The 19,112-nt window shown below is 42.8% G+C and overlaps 1 protein-coding gene across 7 annotated transcripts in view; it reads right to left on the minus strand.

The window, feature by feature from the left end:
• Positions 1-300: 300 nt before the first annotated feature.
• Positions 301-19,112, minus strand: part of MCF2L2 (MCF.2 cell line derived transforming sequence-like 2) — a 197,842-nt gene continuing 179,030 nt past the window's right edge. For 5 of the 7 annotated variants that reach the window (XM_026094784.2, XM_064516666.1, XM_064516663.1 and 2 more), the window contains 8 exons: positions 18,532-18,627; positions 14,448-14,537; positions 12,248-12,319; positions 10,414-10,500; positions 8,005-8,123; positions 7,295-7,407; positions 6,126-6,229; positions 301-4,898 (listed from right to left, as the gene is read on the minus strand). In XM_026094784.2, coding sequence (XP_025950569.2) covers positions 4,798-4,898; positions 6,126-6,229; positions 7,295-7,407; positions 8,005-8,123; positions 10,414-10,500; positions 12,248-12,319; positions 14,448-14,537; positions 18,532-18,627 — 782 coding nt within the window. In that variant the 3' untranslated portion in view covers positions 301-4,797. The remainder of the gene's footprint in view (positions 4,899-6,125; positions 6,230-7,294; positions 7,408-8,004; positions 8,124-10,413; positions 10,501-12,247; positions 12,320-14,447; positions 14,538-18,531; positions 18,628-19,112) is intronic. The other 2 variants (XM_064516664.1, XM_064516667.1) reach the window with 2 other exon arrangements.

A 19,112-nucleotide genomic window follows, 5' to 3' on the forward strand; every position in this document is an offset into this window, starting at 1 on the left:
GGGGACCTTTAGTAGTGTTATCCTAGACCTTCCTTGCCTTGGGGCTGCAGCACTAGCGCACACAGCGCTGAACCGTCTTTGTGAAGCTTTGCGCTCTCCTAAGAAAGTCCCAGTGACTCAGGAACATCACTAACGGAGATTGGTAAAGGGGGAAAAAAGCGCTTTGTGCCTTTGTGACACGTGTGTTGGACATAAATGTATTGGACAGAAGCATGGATGGGCCTTTACTGACGCTCATCTGTTTTGAATAGAAAGAAAGCTCACTGGACTTGTTACTTCATATAGAAACATCAGCCGCAATGTTTTTTTACTATTTATAATTTTTATAAATTTCAAACAAAGTGTGGTTCTACATAGTTCAGAATGGCCTAATTACAGAAAGTTCATTTTCACACTTTTTTTCTTGTAATAAATTTATACATTCTGTCTTGACTGGAAAAAAAGGACAGGTAATTCCCCACGAGAATTCTGTGCTTTTTCCCTGTCTGATTATCTCTCATCAGTCACAATATACAAATACATCATCATCAACACCATGGAAAATATGCAAGAATAACAAACTGTACCAATTCTCCGTTGGGCAGAAAAAATCTTAGCAGCTATTTCAGCTCTGGCTGCAAGAAGGTATACACAATTTGGCTTTTTTTTTTTTCCTTATTCTTGAATATTTCTAATGATATATTTAATAGCAGATCAGGCTTTGAGCATTTTTGGAAAGGAAGCACATGACCTTTCTCACATCCAATCCTGTTTGAAATCTCAGAGTCTAAGAAAAGGATGGATAATAAAATGGCTTTTCATCACATACACAACCAGAATAAGACACACACAGTGTTGTTGTCACTGGCAAGAAAAGCCGGTGTTCAGACATGCCTTGGCCGCAGCCATTCATGACAGAGGCAAAGACCATTGGTCTGGTTCTCCACTCAGTGGGGTTAGACTGTGAAAGTAGGAGGGGATCGGGCCTGATTACATTTTGGCATGGTTTACGAAATAGCAAGGGTTAGGTATCATGGTGACTGCATTTGATATTACCTCCGATAATGAAGGAGTCTGTTGGCCAACTACACCAAACCGGACAGAGGGCAGTTTCGAGGATGTGAAGTTTCTGCACGTTTCACAGAAGCTGGCAGCCGAGAGGGAGGAAGGAGATCCAAGTCAAAACCTTCCCCTGGAGGGCAGGTCCAGCCAGTCCGGATCCAGAGAGAGCAGCAGACATGGACCAACAGCAAGAGTGCAATGCTGACCCATGTGTGCTGCTACAGCATAGGTGTGCTTTAGGCCTTGTACCTTAGACTTTGTCCTGTCTACAGCTGAAACTTATTGGCAACCATTACTTTTAAACACCTTTCTGGTCATTACATCCTCTCCAAAGAACACTGTAATGAAATCCATACTTAGTCACTACAATTTTTGATCCATCTACCTGAAAATGATGGTGTCAAAGATCTAGATACAGAATAACCATACCTTAATGTACATGATAGTCTTGCTGGACATTAACCAAATCATATTCTAGACTTTACATGGAGGGCGATTCCCTTAATTACCACCTTGCTTGTCAGAGACAAACCAATTAAAAGACTACCCTGCCTACTATAAAAAAAGTCATCAAGCCCCATTTTGTCTTGTCAACAAAGCCAGAAAGTTGGTTCTTGTTGGGTGCTCTTGGACTTGTTAGCAGCCTGATCTTTCATTAACCCCAGTCTTTAAAAAAGCAAACCCAACAAAGTCAAACCGCCTCATTTCCATTTGCGCAACATAAATCAACCAGGCAAAGGGCCCCAGTTATTCTCCAGCAACAGCTGAAATTGTTGCTTTAGGGTATGAGCTTGTAAAATGGAGACAGAAACAGGCAGCTGCCTTGGGCTCTCTGATATTGTAGGAAGGTCAAAGACATGACTAGTAGATGAGCACTCCCTGCTCAGGTTCAGCAGTGTCTGCGGACAGCTGTGAAACTACCAGCTCCCAAAGCCAGCTGAAACCTGAGTGCTGTGTCTCTTCTACCCATAGCTACGGGGAAGTGAGTTACTAGCCATCCTCAGTACATTCATGGTGCAGGTGTGCCTCAAGCTTTGGTCTACCAGGATGAAACATGAGAATTTGCAAAAAATATTCAGATACTGTTTTCAAAACCAAAGCAGGGAGGAGAATTAGTTATAATCCAGCCCATACCTTTGCATTTATCATGATGGGTTGGTGGACTGGGGGAGAGGAGACACTGCTGCAGCAATCCCCTTCCCCAGTCCATCTCCAGACCACCCCACAGGATGCCACCACTAACGCTCCCTGAGGGCACAGAGGGGGTGAATGCTTTGCTGCCCCCAGAGGGGTCCCCAAGTCTTTGCATATGTGCTAGCATTTACTATCAGAAATGGGCACAAGCAAAATCCAATACTGTTCCCATTTTACAGGAGGATATTGAGGCACCAGCAGGCAAAGGGCTCACCCGCTGTCACCCTGCACGCAGCAGAGGTAGAAAGAGGACTCACCATACCTGATTTCCCCTCTTGAGTTCAAACAAAGGCTTGCATTGCCACCTCATCATTAGAATGAGATTCCTGCAGAGAAACTCCAAAGTGCAGGTTTGGGTCTTTCCGTAAGTCAGCAATGTGACAAATGCTAGTTTTGGCAGTTTCATATATACTGGGTAACCTTTTTCCATCGCTCACACACACATGCACACACACACGCACACACACAAGCTTACTACATATATTAGTGTGCAATCAAAGCTCCCTGCCCCTTTTCTCTCCTGTGCTTAGGGCAGGGGTGGACAGGAGCACTGTTATGAGGCCGTGCAAAAATTCCTGAAAGCAATATAGCAATGAAAATGAAGTCATTTTACGAAGAGGATAAAATGACTGCACTATAAGAAAGTGTGACTGCACATTTCCTTGGGGGACTGAAAGGAATCAATTCTTCCCTTGAGGTGCTCTCATAACTTCAGGAACCTTTAACAGGAGTCATGTTCCTGAGAGCCTGTGTGTCATTTTAAGGTAAATGACAAGCACAAAATGGACAAGCTCTTCTCTCTGTAAGACAAGATTAGCTTCCAAAAAGGTGCAGGACTCTCAGATCCTTTAGTCATGAACAGAAAGCATCAGAAACCATGGGGATTAGATATTATTTGAGGGTTAGAAGAACCGTACTCATGGGAATTAACCATTCTAGCCCCACCAAAGTGCAACTCATAATTAACCAATAAGCTGCCAAAGGCAAACAAGATCTGAATAAGCCTTTATCTACCTACTCCAAGGCTTTTTCTTGAATAGGACTATTTACCTGCTTCACAGCTTTCCTGACTCACACACGAAGATAATTGCAATACCAGGCTTCACTGAGACACAAAGAAAAATATTCAGGTCCCTGCAAAGAGGATAACAGAAATGTTACAGACTCCTACTATTTTGCTCAGAGGCTCAACTACTAAAGAGTGCTTTTTGGTTTTTCTTCATCTCCATTTTTAGTGCTTTTGTCACGTTTATTATTTACACATAGCATCACTAGACTCAGGGTTAAACAAAAGGTCTCTAATAGGGAAAACTAACCACTGACTCTCGAATTTCTAGGCTCCTGGCTGATCTTTGCCTGCCTGCAACCCTTGGTCAATATTTATCTTTGCTAAAGTACTAGCAGCTTTTGTGGGACCTAAAACCCACTTACCATAAAAATGCTTTCATGCCTTCAGAGCTGCTCTAAATGAGCTAATGGCTTGTATAGGAATAATAACATCTGTAACCACTTTATGTTGTACATTACATCCTTATGTGGCAGAGATTTGGTACAGTCCTTTAATCAAATGTCCTGAAAAGAAGTATTTAACAATAACACTTTATCCACTCACTGGAGCATCTAATGCTCACTGCCTATTTGCAATGCTTAAGTATATTCCTTAAGGGAGATGAAATGTACCTACTCCACAGCCAGCACACAGTGAAAGCATGCAGTCTACTCAAACATATGACATTAAATGGCATTCAATTGAATTCTCGGCACCAAATGCGAAGGAATGTGATCCGGCAACCACAGACTGCAGAGGGGGCGGAGGAATGACTTATATTGTAAAAAGAGTTCAAAATGTTCTTTGTCACAGTAGCTGTCACACGTCTCTGCTTCCCTGCTAAGCCCTGCACCTCCACCTCATAGGCAGGAGTTGCCACCTGCATCATCCCAAAATAATGCTGTATGCAACAGGTTTTTCACCGTGCCATTTCACAAGTAGTCAAGTCATTGCTGCGTGAAGCCTCTCTGATGGTCCAAGTCAGAAGTTTTCTTTCCACAGCCACCCTAAGATGTGACGTTTTTGGTGTTGACCATCAGCAAGAAGGGCACATTTGTGATGTATCCACTGGAATTAAGGAGGGCGGGGAAGGCACAGCCACAGAGGCAAGCGAATGGAAAAACCTCCGGGCGAACCCATGGTAGAGCAAGAACTCGTAACCATGCATGTGTCCCTCTGCAGTAGCTTGGTGTTTAAGCAAAGTTGCCAAAAGGTGCGTGCATAGTAACTCTTCAGCTCTACTGTTGACCTAATTTAGGCCACATCTTCTGAAACAGTTTGATAAACAATGCAAGAAGCATTTTCCCTCTAATACTGAAGGTGGTTTTTGATGCTGTCTGGATGTTTGATGCTCCTTTCAAGTTTATTTTTCCCAGCTTGCCAGCTGGACACCACATGCTGATGAAGTTTTAGTGAATTGTGAAGCTCAGAGCTTGTGAGAAAGGCAACTTTGATCCAGTGTCCACCCAAAATAAAGAGATGGATGGAGTCCTGAGGAAGGATGATCCTGCAGTTCAGCTTCCAGCCCTCTGTTCTGCTGGTAAGCTTCTGGTCACCTCGCTCTCCTTGGTTTCTGACTCTACTGAGGCCATGCTGCAGGAGTCATTGTACATATCTGAAAAAGGAGGACATGGGCACTGTCACTATGACACATCTAAAGGACTTTCCATCTACAGTCTTCAGGTTTCTTATTAGAAGCCTGAGGCAAATAAAAAATAAAATAAAATAATAAGCAATCACAATTCTACCACTTTCCTTCATGAAGGGCAAGGGAGGCTCTGGGCAATAACTAGCTGTGACATACGTGGATTTGTTTTCCTTTTAAAGCATTCAGTATGTCAAAGAAACCGGAGCCATAGTTAAGGCACTGAGGCTGAAGACAGAACTGACCTGCTGTGGAGGTGAAGGCAGCAGCAACTACCAAGCTTCCTTAAAATCTGGCAAAAAGTGTTGGTTAACTTTCAAGAAGATTTTTCGTCACTTTAACAAACTGACAAAAAAAAAAAAATCAAAAGAAACCAGTAACTCAGAATAAAATACTGGTAGCTCTCTATTGTAGGTCTCCAGGGAATGTGCCAAGCTTTTCTTTCTTCTGTTACCAGGAGAAAAACCAGGGCACATTTTGGTCAATTATGTTTAAGGACAGGCAAAAAATTAATCAAAAATTTTAAACCATTTGATCTGAAGAGCTGCTGAGATCCAACTCTTCTGGTGCAACATGCGTGGGTGTTAGAGCTGAACAAAAGCTGGACAAAGGGTGACTTTTAGTCCTAGTTTGGGGCTGGCATCTCCCCAGAACTTGCTCTTCCTCCAGCCTTTGGAGCCAGTAGTGGAAATATGATGAAAGCATTAATGGTTCATGAGATATTAATGTTTTCAAAGCCCAGCCAGAGCCACAGCCCTGACGCTGATCTAAATCCAAATGCCACCTGTGTTATGATGAAAGCTATCCTGCTTTCATCAACACACCCTGTAAACACTTGGGCTAGCTGTAAAGTAGCCAGCCCAGGTGCTGGTAGCTGCAATAGTTCAGTGGCAGATTAAAATTCTGCCTGAGAAGGGGAAGACAGTGAGACTGTGCCAAGATCAAGCCGCTGCGTCTAGCTAGCTCCGACACCCAAGGTAGCAAGTTTCAGGCTAGCTCAGCTGTCTCACCAGGGACCACAGCACAGACATACCCTCAGGCTGAGTGCTGCAATATAGAAAGTGCACTGTTTATTGCATCCTTTTTCACTAAGCACCAAAAAAAAAAAAAAAAAAAAAAAAAAAAAGAAAAGAAAAGAAAGAAAAGAAAAGAAAAAAGGGACAGTTTCAAATACCAGTAAGACATTGCCTCTATTACCTGCATTGCTGTTCTTAATTATGTTGTGACTGTCCCCCTCTGCTGGCTGCAGTATACTTGAAGGAACCCAGTCACTTTTCTCAGAAACCAGTTTCTTCACTAACCTGAAATGCAGAGAACAGTCAGTGCTTTTCCCTCCATTTCCTTTCCCTGGGTTGTGTTTCTTAGAGGCTTATGTTAGACAGCTATTTCCTAAGCTAAGGAAGAAGACAGAGGTTACCAAGTAGGTGCAAAGCATGTGCCAGGACCCAGGGCAGTCCTACAGGTCACCAGTGCCTAAGTCTCAGTTTCAGTAGCCTGAGACTGTAGTGGTGACCCAGCATCCCAGAACAAGCCCACATGCAAGGAGACTGTGTATGACAATGAAGCAGTGGCCTTGGCCTGTGTTTGAGACCCTGGGCCAAACTCAGAGCTGAAGAAACTGAATCTTCCATATTGTCCATCCCTCTTGCTGAAAATATCACCCTAAGTGGATGGTTTTAGTTCACCTCCCACCACAGGACTTGCTCCCACCTCAGCTGCATGTCCCTTCTGAGTGAGACCCATGGAGTCTGACCGCAAGAGTCCTTCAAAGAGATCAGATCCTCTTCCTCCAAATTTCCCATGGAACGAGAATTCAGACACCAGCCAGCTCTGTTCCTAACACTCACTGGTCAGCAAGTGAGAATAAATATGCTGAAAGGTGTATATATAATATAAGGTATATATGTAAGGGAGGCCAGATTCATTCCACTTTGTCAGTGGCTCCTGAGTATAGCCTTATATTTACGCCTTTGGGGCTAAACATGCTCTTGGGTTCACTGCTGCAGCTCTGTTGAAGGCATGGGGATTTTACTGATGCATCCTATGGGAAGAGGCTGCCTCTGATAGTTGTCTCTTTCACTGGAAGGTGTCAATAGCCTAAATATTCCCCCTGTTTCCCTTTACACAAACTTCTGTCCTCTTGAGCTTCACGCCACAGCATTTTGGATGAAAGCTAACCAGGTGGATTTCACCAAAGCTACTCATCTGTTCATGGCCCCCACTGCCTCTTTCACATTCCTGACAATGGGGTGAGTGGATTCTGCTTGATTTTGAAGATGCTTTTACATTCTTCTAAACATCTTCCACTTTTTTCAGAAAGTTACAGCTGCTCTAGATGCTATATTCTGTCTTTCTACTGTACTTACCATTGTCCATTTTCTCCTTCCTGCACAAACTGCACTAAATCTCCATCCTCCAGGGTAAGAGAATCTGGGAAACAGCTGTCAAAACTGCCTTCTACCCGGAAAAGATTGGTCCCCTAAAATGAATGAAACAATGCACCAGAAATACAGTCACCATGGATGAAGGAACACTGTGCAAGACAGAGATGCTTTTGTTAAATACAGAATTAGGCATTACAAGCAGTCAGAGATTTCTCCTTCCTCTAGGAAATTCTGTCACTTTTCATTCTTTTTATCATGCCCAGGTTAAACATTATTCAGTCTCACAACAGAACTGTCCTGAGCATTCAGGTGTTAGAATTAATCAACCTGTCATTATTCTGACAAAGAAACTGGGTTTGAGACGTAAGCTTAAATGATCTAGAAAAATCTGAAATTACTTATTTTTAAAGGGCTCACAGTTTTCCCCCACTAAGTTACTCTTAGGAGTAACTTACTCCTATAAAGGTAAAGCTGCAGCTTGCAAGTTAGAGTGACTTCCTATTATCCTGATGCATAAAATAACCTTGGAAAAATCCCCCAACACCCCAGGTCACAGTCCCATCTCCTGTCTTCCCACACATCCATGAATTTAAGGCTGGTGTAAAACCAAACTTCACAGGTTAAGTCCTGTTCTTAATAGAAGAGAAGGTGGCACTAAGAAAGAGGTTAGTGTATTCTGAAAGAGGAATTACATTGTTAGGGTTGGTCTCTTCCTCCAAGTCAGAAGAGTTGGAGAGTTCATCTGTGCTGGAGGGGATGGCTTCGAAATCTTCAAATGTGTCTAGAGAGGGCATCTGCCTGCTGGGCCAACCTTTTCAAAGGAGATGGAACAAAAGCAGAGTTACCTATTGGTCATCATCCCCTTCTAGACTCAAGCTTTTAAAAATAACAAAAGTCACAGTTTCATTTCCCACTGTTCCACTTACTGAAGTGCTCGTACCTTTTTACAGCTGGTTCCCTGATTTTGCAATAAAAATTATGGTGCAGTCATTATTATCTCTCTAAAAAAGTGTACTCTGCTGTCATTTGGGCGAGGGCAGATTGTGTGGCCATAATGTATGCGTGCATCAATACGTTGTGCGCTTAGCATGCTAAATCTCTTCAGTTCAGCATGCTAAATCTCTTCAGTTCAGCATGTACAAAAAGCAAGGGCCAGGGTTGTTTCAGCAGAGTGAATGCAGTGGCAAACGATAACTTTGCTGACGTGATTTTCAGCATAGTGTACTCCTCCTGTTTCCAGCTTACCTCCATGTATTTATCTGGCACGAGGCCCAGAGCCATTGAATTTCAGTCGACTTCCGATCTCCATCTCACCCCAAGGTGATACTACCACCTGAGCAAATTACAAGACTATGCCTCAAAGCAGGCTTGAAATGCAGGGGAGGGACAGAATACAGAACAAGGCACTGCGACAAACAACCTTTTAGTTGTAAGGAAAAAAGATCTCGTTAACATTTCTGCTGTGAGCCTTTTTGTTGCATGGTTTGCACACAAACACCGCAGCTCAGTGGAAGGGACCTAACGAGAGGGAGGGAGGGGGAGGGAGGGGGAGGGAGGGGGAGATCCCCAGCCCGAGCACGCAACCCCATGCCAAGAGGCTGCTTCCTGAGGGAAATTCAGACGGGCCTTGTAAGTCCCACCTGCCCGAGGCTCCCAGGATGGACAGGTAACTCTGTCTCTCTTGTACAGACAGCACTCTTGCTCCATGCTTTCCTTCACGCTCGATGCCTATCCCCTTTCTGACACTGATGACCACAGCCCAGCTGGGAAGAAACAGACCTTGCGTCTATCAAGGGATCCTGCAGCCCAGACAGGTACGAGCTGAGGGGAGTCAGTCAAATCACCTTGTGCCTTCCTCCTTACTGCACCCGCTGTGCGTTTGCCAATCCACAGGGATGTGGGCAGAGGAGATGCTGAATGAAGCTCTTCACAGCTTGTGGGTCATTGCTCCCGGCGTGGCAAAGCAGTGCTCTGCCCACAAGGCAGGGAGCCAGGTGCTCACGCGGTGGATTCATGCACAAGCCAGAGCTCCCAGGCCACAGCAAAACCTGGCCTCAGCCAACACAAAACCCAGGTGGGGCAGTTTGGGGGGTAAACAGAAAAGCAATCTGATCTGGCAATCACAGGCTTATTAATAGGCCTATTTAACCCCTCCCCATTCTCATCCTTCCTCCTATAGGCACCGGTCTTAGCAACATGCAGTCATGCAGCTGTGCAGCCCCTTCTCCTCCCTCCTGTTATATAGGGGCTGCAGCTGCCCCACTGCTGCAGGTCAGTGAAAAGGGACAGCTACCTCCTTCCACCAGAGCAGCATCACCAGTTACAATGCTACAGGTGTGATTATGTCATCCAGGTGATGCTTTTCAAGGTATAAGCTAGATTCATGTGCTGGGTTGTGAAAGTCCACACCACGGGTCTATACCAAGAGAGCTTTCAGACCAAAGAGACAATTTCAGCTACAGACTACGCAGAATATAGAGCTGGGCCCTGTATGTCAGCAGAACGACACCAGCTAAACACTACCAACTGGCTACATGTACAAGAATACATTGATGCTAATTAGCTTCACACCGCCAAAGCAATTCTAGTTCAAATTCACAGCCTGAGCTACAAACACCAAAAGAAAAGGAAGTCCCCCTTTCTACTTAGACAAAGCTTCAGTGGGCTTTTGTCCCTGTAATTTGTAGAAAGGATACAAGGCAGTAGCTGAAACAAAAAGTATTTCTTACAATATCCCCATCATCTCTGCCTTCCTCTTCCTTATAAATTGCTATTGCAGTTTCACAGACTGCAAAGCCTAAGTAAGATTCACATGCTTCATTCAAGCTATAAAATAACACAGATCAAATTCAGAACTCTCTGACATCAGTTCAAAGAAATACTTTCAACAGTGCCTGATCTACATAAAACCAGAATCTGGTACGTTATTTCTATACCTGGTAAGTCACCCCAGCTTGGTCTTTCATTGTTTTCAAAGGAAATAATATTCATTACAGGGGAAAAATGAAGAGATATCTTTAAGTTAAAGAGAGTCAATGTTGTCATAAATTTATATTATGCTCTCAAATTGAGTTAATGATAAATGCTTTAATTCCGTTTACCTGTCTGTGAAGCAGATCTAGGTACTGGTCTTGTGGTGGAACCGGTACTACATTTAGTCTGGGCCAATATGGTGTTCTCAAAAGCATCTGTGACGGGAAGTACAGTTTTGTGTCTTAAAAGTGAAATAGTGATCAGACAACCAGTACAACGTGAATTCCTGAATCACCTCCGCAACAGGTAGTCTCTTTAACAGACAAGTGGACTGGGCTCCAACATTTATAAAAAGAGGAATGAAGACACAGCAGCATTCCACAGAAAAACAGTAGCAGAGATGGACCGAGAACAACCAGAAGAACCAAACAGAAATACTGAGGTTAATTAATGACACCGACTGCTGAGTGAACGGTGCAGCGTTCCATTTCACTACAGCTTCCCTGTGCATTTCTCTTAACATACTCTCCTTGCAGCATTTCAAATCATTCTGTTGGTGATGGCATTTGGTTTTGATGCCCATCCATACAGCAATGAAAATGGACCAGGGAGATTGCTCTTCCCAGCCAGAAATGAATGATATCACTGCTGATGAATGCGATTTTGTAGGGAAGTTTATATCTAAGCGAACTATATCTTTAGTGTTATTAACTCTGTCAGAGCTTTAGCAGCAGCAGCAATATCTGCTGGTAGGGGGATGACAATGCTAATTGTTTCCTACTAAAAGAAACTCAGTCTTATGAGGGATGTTGTGCAGTAGGACCACAGTTTTCAACTTGTGAGGATCAACTTAGTTCTGAGAACAGTACCTGAGCCCTGAAATACGCCCTGCCTCTGTAACGACATGTTATGGCGAGGTGAGAAGTATCCATCACTGAACAAAGTGAGGTACAAGCATCAAAGTTCAAGAAACTCTGGTGCTGAATGTCAGGATGGTTCTGAATTTAGGGCCAGGGGTCACTAGCAAGAAATATTCTGCAAACAGCAAAAACACTGTTTCATCTGCTGCTTCTGAAATGTTTCTTCCAGCCTCTCCATTCCAGTCTCCTCTTCTGCTGGGACTGACATGGGAAATAGCTCTGAATATGTCACCACTGCCACCACTGACCTAGCGACATGGCCCTTCTACCAAGGTTTTGTGTGGAGCAACAGAGTCAAAAGAAAGGACTCCTCAGCTTGCATCTCCCTCCTCCCCATCCCGTGAGGGGGCTACCCTGCAGCTTGTGCCCCACAGGGCAATATGCTCTGGCAGATCCAGACATGAAGGGGAGTGCGGGCAATGGAAGCCGATGATCTTCCAGTATTTGAGGAATCACTTTGCAGTTTAACTCTTTGGTGTTGTTTATTAAACTGTAACCAATGATCCTGCTGCAACAAATAGGTGGAAAGTCTGCTTGACTGAAATGAAACACTGCACCTGAAATGGATATTAATGTATGGGCTAGCCTCCTTCGTACGCCTCATGCACCTGGCTCCTGCTCCTCCCGTTACCTGTAGCCCCTGACAAGGGAAGGGGGATGCAAGTGCCAGACTGCGGGTGAAGGTGAAAAGTAGCCCCTTGGCTACCTCCTGCTGCCTGGACCTCTCTTCCCCCTTCATGGGGAAGTCAGCCAGAAAATCCAGATCCAGCTCACAGTCTAGACCATCATCTCCCAAAAGAGGCACAGATCTGGGGGTTTAATTTAGGCCCATCCTGAGGCAAAAGTTGGTAAATATAGCATGAATGCAGGGGACAGACAAGAAGGTGACAAACTGTGTTTGTAACAAGAATGATCTGACACCAAACCCTTAATGCCTATATGGACTCCAGTGTCATCTACCAGCAGTGATGAGACGTGAATTCAGTGGATGGTATCAAAAGATTGCCAAACAGGCTTTCATGCAGGATGGAAGTACTCATACCTTCAAACCCCAGGGGAGTTGGGTCACTCTTTATTTCATGTCTCTTGACTTTAACTGCAGGAACAAGGGGACCTGTGTGAAGTTTGCAGAGTCACAAGGCTGCAAATATTGTTAAAGACAAAACGTGCTTTCCCATTACCTGACAACATGACCTGGAATGACCAAACCTGCCCAATATTTAAAGTGTAGGATAAGAAAAACATAAAGCAGCTTCACTCAGAAAAATGACCAACACCTAAGCTGTAAGTGCTGAAATAAACACTTCTGTGATGTGGATAAGAAACAGAGCCATTTTTGCAATAAAGTCACAGAAAATGAATCTGCTTCCAGTCAGGTTTTGCAGATGTTTCCTCCCTCCTTGTCCAGGAGATGGCACTAATGCATGTGGACTTGCAGTCTCAGCTTTTTACCTGTACTGTTGCTTCTCCTGTGTCCTGACTACACATGCAGAGAAACGGTGATGGGACAGGGCTAAACTGTTAGCAACGAGGATCAGGACACAGCAGTAAAGAGTAAACAGAGATTATCTCTGAATGAGATAATCCAAACACTCTGGCTAGGCTTGCATTTGGCTAGGGGCGAGACAAGACTTTAGACATGTTATTTTGTCACCTAAAATATTATCTTAAAGAGGCTGCAGTACATAAAATACATAATTGAAAAGCATTGATTTTGTTTTCTAGCTTTTACAATCATTATACAAGTATTTTTCTCAGCCTTCCAAGAAATTTGTCCAACAGTCTTCCAGTGGACAGGATCCTGGTACAGGATTGCTGGACATAAAACTTTAACAAATTTAAATTTCATTGTAATTCACACATGCACTCTTCAATAAACCACGCTAAAGAACAACTTAGGGATACAGGCTGCCCAGTCCATTTCTGTATATCTGCTTCTTTCCATTTCTGGACTTAGGTAATAACTCTCTGTGTTACCAGTCTTCCCATAGCTTAGAAAACTAACCATATACTTCTGAAGCTGTTGCAGAGGATAGAGAGCTATGAGACACTCTTTTCCTGTACTGTCCTCATCATTTCCATGTGGCAATGCTGTATGGTCTAAAGAGTGGCAAAATAATTTGTAGGTAGAAGTAATATCAGATCCTTCCTCTGCCTATAAATCCCACAACACCCTCATTTCATGACACTCCAGAAATTGGTCCTTTCAGACACTTGTCATTTCATTGCACAAAGATCAGATTCATGTCCTTCAAAGCTATTTAGAACATACTGCATCAAGTACTGTGTAACCTTCTTCCTGACAAATGAGTAGCAAAGTTTTTTGTACAAATGAATTTAGCCTTTTTTTCCCCATTCTATTTTGGTTTACGAATTGCCCTGCAAATCTTAAACTTGCAAATCAGTTCCTCCACTTTGTTCCAGGAAATGCCAAAAGACCTTCCATTTTCAAAAACAACTTTGACATGTAGGCATTGGTGCCTAACATCCCATTGATTTTCAACACTACCAACTTGCCAAAATGCATAGGTTGCTCTCAAGATTAAATGTAGGCAGTAGTGTAATAACTTAAAATAATTTTTGTAAAAGTGCCTTTTTCCAAAATATTTACAGCTCAGGAATAAAAATTCTACAAGTTCCCACAGAAAATGTGTAGAAGTCAATGCCTTCTGGGCACCTATCTGCCTTAAGCACTTCTGAAAACCTCCTTTCAATCATTATTGCTAATCATAACTGTGATTATGGTAAATATGCTTAAAGTCACACCTATTGCTATTCTATTTTTGGCTTGATTTCTGGATTTCTTACCTGATATCCACTAGGCAATGAGAAGATTCTGTCCTTAAAAGCAAAATTTCTAAACAGCTTCAAGGAAATGGAGAAATAATTTCTGTTGATTTTCAGTGAATCCAATCCCAGGGAGAAGCTGGGAACCTAACCCTACATTAGCCAAGAATTAATCCAATTTCCATGAAAACCAGCACCACTCTTTGAAGCCTATTATGGAGAAACTGAGTAGAGTCATTATATATGCTTGGAGCACACCTTGGTGTACATTCAAAATGTCTTGGCCTGTCTCCCCACAGGTTTTAGACACTTTGGTCCTGACTCCTCTCCTACCAGCACCTCCTGCATTTATAAAAATTGAGCATGATGAACCCACTCTGTTAACAGCATTTGGCAGTAAATGCATCAGTCAGCGGGAAGGGAAAAGGGTAGCTAAGCAAGCAGCATGACGGTACCTTTGGTCACAGCAGATGCATTAACTGTGGTGCTGATGGAGGAGGCTAGGGAAAAGCGACGGGTAACTTCTCTTTCCTTAGATTCTGGATCTGGGAGAACAGACAGATGCAATGCAGGGCAGGATTAGAGGTTAATAAGCACCGAGGGTTAAAGATGTCCTAAGCAAAGCAGCAGTTGGAAAAGGGCAAAAAAAGCCAGGTTGCTCCCTTAAAACAGCCAGGAAAGAAATCCTCAACAGAGTGAAAAGCATAGAAAATATTCAAGTAAATGCATTTTCAAAGCACTTGCAATTGCACCAGTCTTAATACTGCAGAAGGGAAACTTGTGCTGGTTAACATTTTAGCAACCAGCTAATCTAAGTACAGCTACAAAACAAACAGGGATGAGCATGATGATTAGAATGATGTGTGTTTACAGATGATGTCTGGGTTATTTTAAAGACGCTGAACTGCTTGTTCTGTGATGACTGACCTGAAATACACTGAAAAACAAACATTCATGGGTGAGAGTTCACATTTGTCATTTCTGGAAGTTAACTGCGTGAAGGCCTTAAAACATTCTCTGAGCCTCCACCTTAACCAGTGTAAATCAGCTTGGAGAAAGTGAAGGCAACAGAGCGTTTTTGGTTTATTCTAGTTAGAATCATGCCTTTTCTCAAAGTCAGTTCAGGAAGGAAGGCGTAACTTCCTTACATTTCACTGTGAGGTGTGAGTAGCATTTTTTACTGAAAATATTTCATAAACCGATCAAAGGTGTAAACTGGCTGCTAGCTTCAGAGAGCACAAGATGTTTCAAAACACGTAGAGGTCATTAAGCAGCTCCTAAGAGATTCTGCCTGCACATATACAGGGACATCTGGATGCTTCTTGCACCTGCCAACTACAGCAGGACCACTTGGGAGAAAAACTTGCTCACTTACAAATATTTCAGGATTAATTTTTAGTCTCTGCTGCTGCAAACCCTCTAAGCATATGTGCTGCTTTACTCATGTGATTTTTTTCACTGAGCCATGAGTAAAGCTATTCATATGCTTAATATCTCAGTTTCAGTAAGATATTGGAACACTTAACTCTACCAGGACACAACTCACTGGAAAATGGTATTAGAATTAGCTTAAAATATTCTGTTGAAGTTTTTCAGATTTGTCAAAAACCATTATTTTCAGATTTTGTTTTTAAAAAAATCAAAGATATAATTACATTAAAATTAAATGATTCTGTTTTCATTGAAAATCTTCCTGCAGTAGATGAAGATTTATGTCACACAAAGCTCTTTGTAGCACATGCTTATATGCTTTGCTGAATCTTAGCCCAGATGTTCCCAGATGGTGACTGTGATTCAGAGAGACCTTTCCATTCCACGTGTCTCCTTTCTCTCACTATCTCTGTCTTTTTCTCATTCTCTTTCACTCTCTCTGTTTTTCTTTTTTTTTGGCCATATAGCACTGGAGTAAAATAAATTTTAGGTGATTTTAAACTTTTTTAAAAATTATATTAGATTTCTCAGGGATCTTAAAAGTCTCTTTCCTACTCCTAACCTTCACGTTTCCCTATTTCAGTGTTAAGACGCACAGATTTTCTCTTCACTTTGTTTATTCCTTATTTCTACCTAGGAAATGTCATTTTAACTGTAGGTTTCCAGTAGAGCAGAAATGACCATGACTGGTTGGACTGCAATTTCTGTTATGTTTTATTACACGAAAAAATCAGGAAACCATATTAGGTCCCTAAAAATCTCAGTGCAATTTTAACTGTAGATTGGCTACCACTGCTTCTGTAAAAAGACTGTAAATTCTGTGACTACCTCATGTACTTCCTTATTAATTTACTCATAAAAGCGCATATATTCGAGTATGTCTGTATTCGCAGCTCCTAAAAAGCTGAAGAAAATTGAGAGCCTAAACTCTGCCCTCAGTGACAATTACAATGGAATTATCATTCCACATTTATGCTGCTGTAACTGCCCTTATTAATATGCAAAGAAAATTTGACTTTCTAACTGTGGCATTGTGCTACATCTACACCACATTGGGCAGTTCCCTGCAGCTCTTAGAGACTCTCTGTCAGTTCCAAGGAATATGGACTTGGCTCCTCAAAACAGGACAGCTATTGCAGCAGAAGCCAAGAGGGGAGATGTAGAGAACTATGGGTACAGGCTGCCACATCTGGTGCCAGGGCTGGTGCTGCTGCCTTGGGGGCCTCCAAATTAATGGAGTGCAGGATGGTGAAGTTTCTCCTCCAGGCATCAGCCTCTCTTTGGCCAAAACACCACAGTGCTTCTAGACAGTGTTTTCTTCCCTGTGATGTCCGGCCTGGTGAGAAAGTTCAGTAATGGCTTCAGCAGCCAGCCTCCACTGCCAGCTGGGATCCATCAGGCAATCTTGGTTTTCCTCCTTTTTACGTGCTCTGAACATGACCAGACACACCAGGTCAGACCAAGTGCACTCAGCTCAGTATGCCATCTCCTGCCATGGCCAGTAATGGATCCTTAGACAAAAGGGACAAGAACAGGACGAGCCTACTGCAGTAACTTCCCTCTGATCCTCTCACAGCTTCTTGTCTGCCTTAATAAGCCAATTCACGTAGTGCTAATACAGTTAGGTGTCCTCACAGCCTACAGAAATGACCACGCTGTGCAGACCATCCAGCCTATTTGCAGACCGCAGTTTCCAAGCTGGGTTTCCTCTAGGCCAGACCAGACCAGTAACTGAACAGCACAAGTGGAATGAGCAAACAGGGGCCATTGCATCACAGAGATTTGTTAAAGGAGTCTCAAGTCGCAACCAGTTCCTGCAAGTCTTTGAGCTGAGAGTGCCTATGGCTTAGAGGGTATGACCTCTTCTGAACTACGCTTTGCTATCTAGAACATGGAGTGACTGAGTTAGAGGAAACACATCTAACAAGACGAGACAAATTCAGATAACAGAGAGGAGGGCCAAACCAAAACTGCAGATCCAAATTCCTCCGAGCTACAGCATTATCCCACGTTTCTGAAATCTGCAAGAAATCTGTATATTGTAATTGATTTCACCACATCACAGAATCTGAAAACCACTCCCTTTTTTGTATGTAGACCTTTGAATTAACTTGTCCATCTTGGATCTTTCTACCAAGTACAGCTTTAGCCTTGCAACCAGAATCTTAGGGCTGCTCTGGCTCTTGGTTTGTTCTCGTCTACTTAATAACATTGTCATTCAATGCATCTGCGTTTCTCTTCATTCTTTGGCCTTGTTTCTTCTTGATGCTTAACCTCCCCATCATTGCACACTAACCTTTCGTCTCATAAAAACATCATTTATCAGAACAGAAGAAAAGCAAAAGCTAGAAATAATAACATGAATAATTTTGTTCTCTGATTGTGAATATAAATGTTCAATTTCATTTATATTTGCATTTCTTTCTTTCCTATAAAGTCTCTTCCTAGTACAGCCATCACAGGAACATGCAGTGCTTTCTACCCATGGATATTAAGTGTTTTCTAAACATATAGGCATGAAGACTCAGAATATACCATTTTACAGATGGAAAAACAGAGCTGAAGTGACCTGTGTACAGTCACATAACCTAATTAGGGAATAAATGGCAATAAACACCAAATCTTTTGAATCCCAGTTCCCCAGTGTAATCAATAGCCCATGGCCAAGCAACACTTAATAAACCAAAGAGGTACAACCAATGAACAATATAACACATCAAAACCCAGTGTAGCACAGCACAGAGACAATACTCCTCTCTTCAGGCCAGTAAACTGCTGAAAGAAGTTAGGTGTTGTGGTGGTTTAAAAAGTCTTCACACTTTGGCCTTTGAGAGAAGCTGGAGACAAATATTCCTTGCACTTTGTACCCCAGTAAAAGAGACAACCAGTCAACTCAAAGGTTGCCTTGCCAACACTGCTGTGGGAGAAATTTTTGGTAACAGGGTCTTTGAGAACAGGAGCCATATGTGTGTATCAGACAGGCACATTTTGGTGGGATGCAGCAGCACTTTAGGAAATAGTGATGGATGGCACTATGGGATGGAGCAAACATTGTGGGAGTGCAGGAGACAGATGGCCAGAGACCAATGCTGCATGTGGTGATTTTACCTTTGGGAGGAGCTCTGCGGTTGGAAAGACCTTGCAATGTGAATCGCTTTCTAGCAAGCGCTGTGCGCTCAAGGTTAAGGCTGGTGGAAGCATCAACTAGGAGAGAGAGGGAGAGGGAAGAGACATAAGGAAGGAAGGGTCAGCCTTTCAGCTTATGGGAAAGGAAAGGTTAACACTGGATGACAACTAAAAATAAATAAATAAAAAAAATTTGATTCAGTTCAAGCCTGAGCAAGAGCTAATCAATTAAGAAGGTGACATGAGGTCAGGGCAGTTAAACTAGCTGAGCCAAACAGAGCCCCTGGGCTGAATTTGGCTCACTGAGTTTCAATGGGAAAAAAAAAAACAAAACAAGAAAAACTAAACAAAAAAAAACAGGTGAAGGGATGTAGCTCTCATCAAAGGAAAATACAGTTTAGCAGCAAGCTCATTAAAAAGGATCTAGTGCCTTTTACTATGAAAACATGTCATTGTGATTGGAACAGCAAGGCTGTAGTGAGAAATAAGAGAAGCAGCCTTGCAGCGCAGGAGACATACAGACAGCAAGTGCTGGGAGCCATCACACCTCTGCTCTCCAGTAC

This window comes from Dromaius novaehollandiae, chromosome 9 (assembly GCF_036370855.1).
Source record: "Dromaius novaehollandiae isolate bDroNov1 chromosome 9, bDroNov1.hap1, whole genome shotgun sequence".
NCBI classification, from domain to species: domain Eukaryota; kingdom Metazoa; phylum Chordata; class Aves; order Casuariiformes; family Dromaiidae; genus Dromaius; species Dromaius novaehollandiae.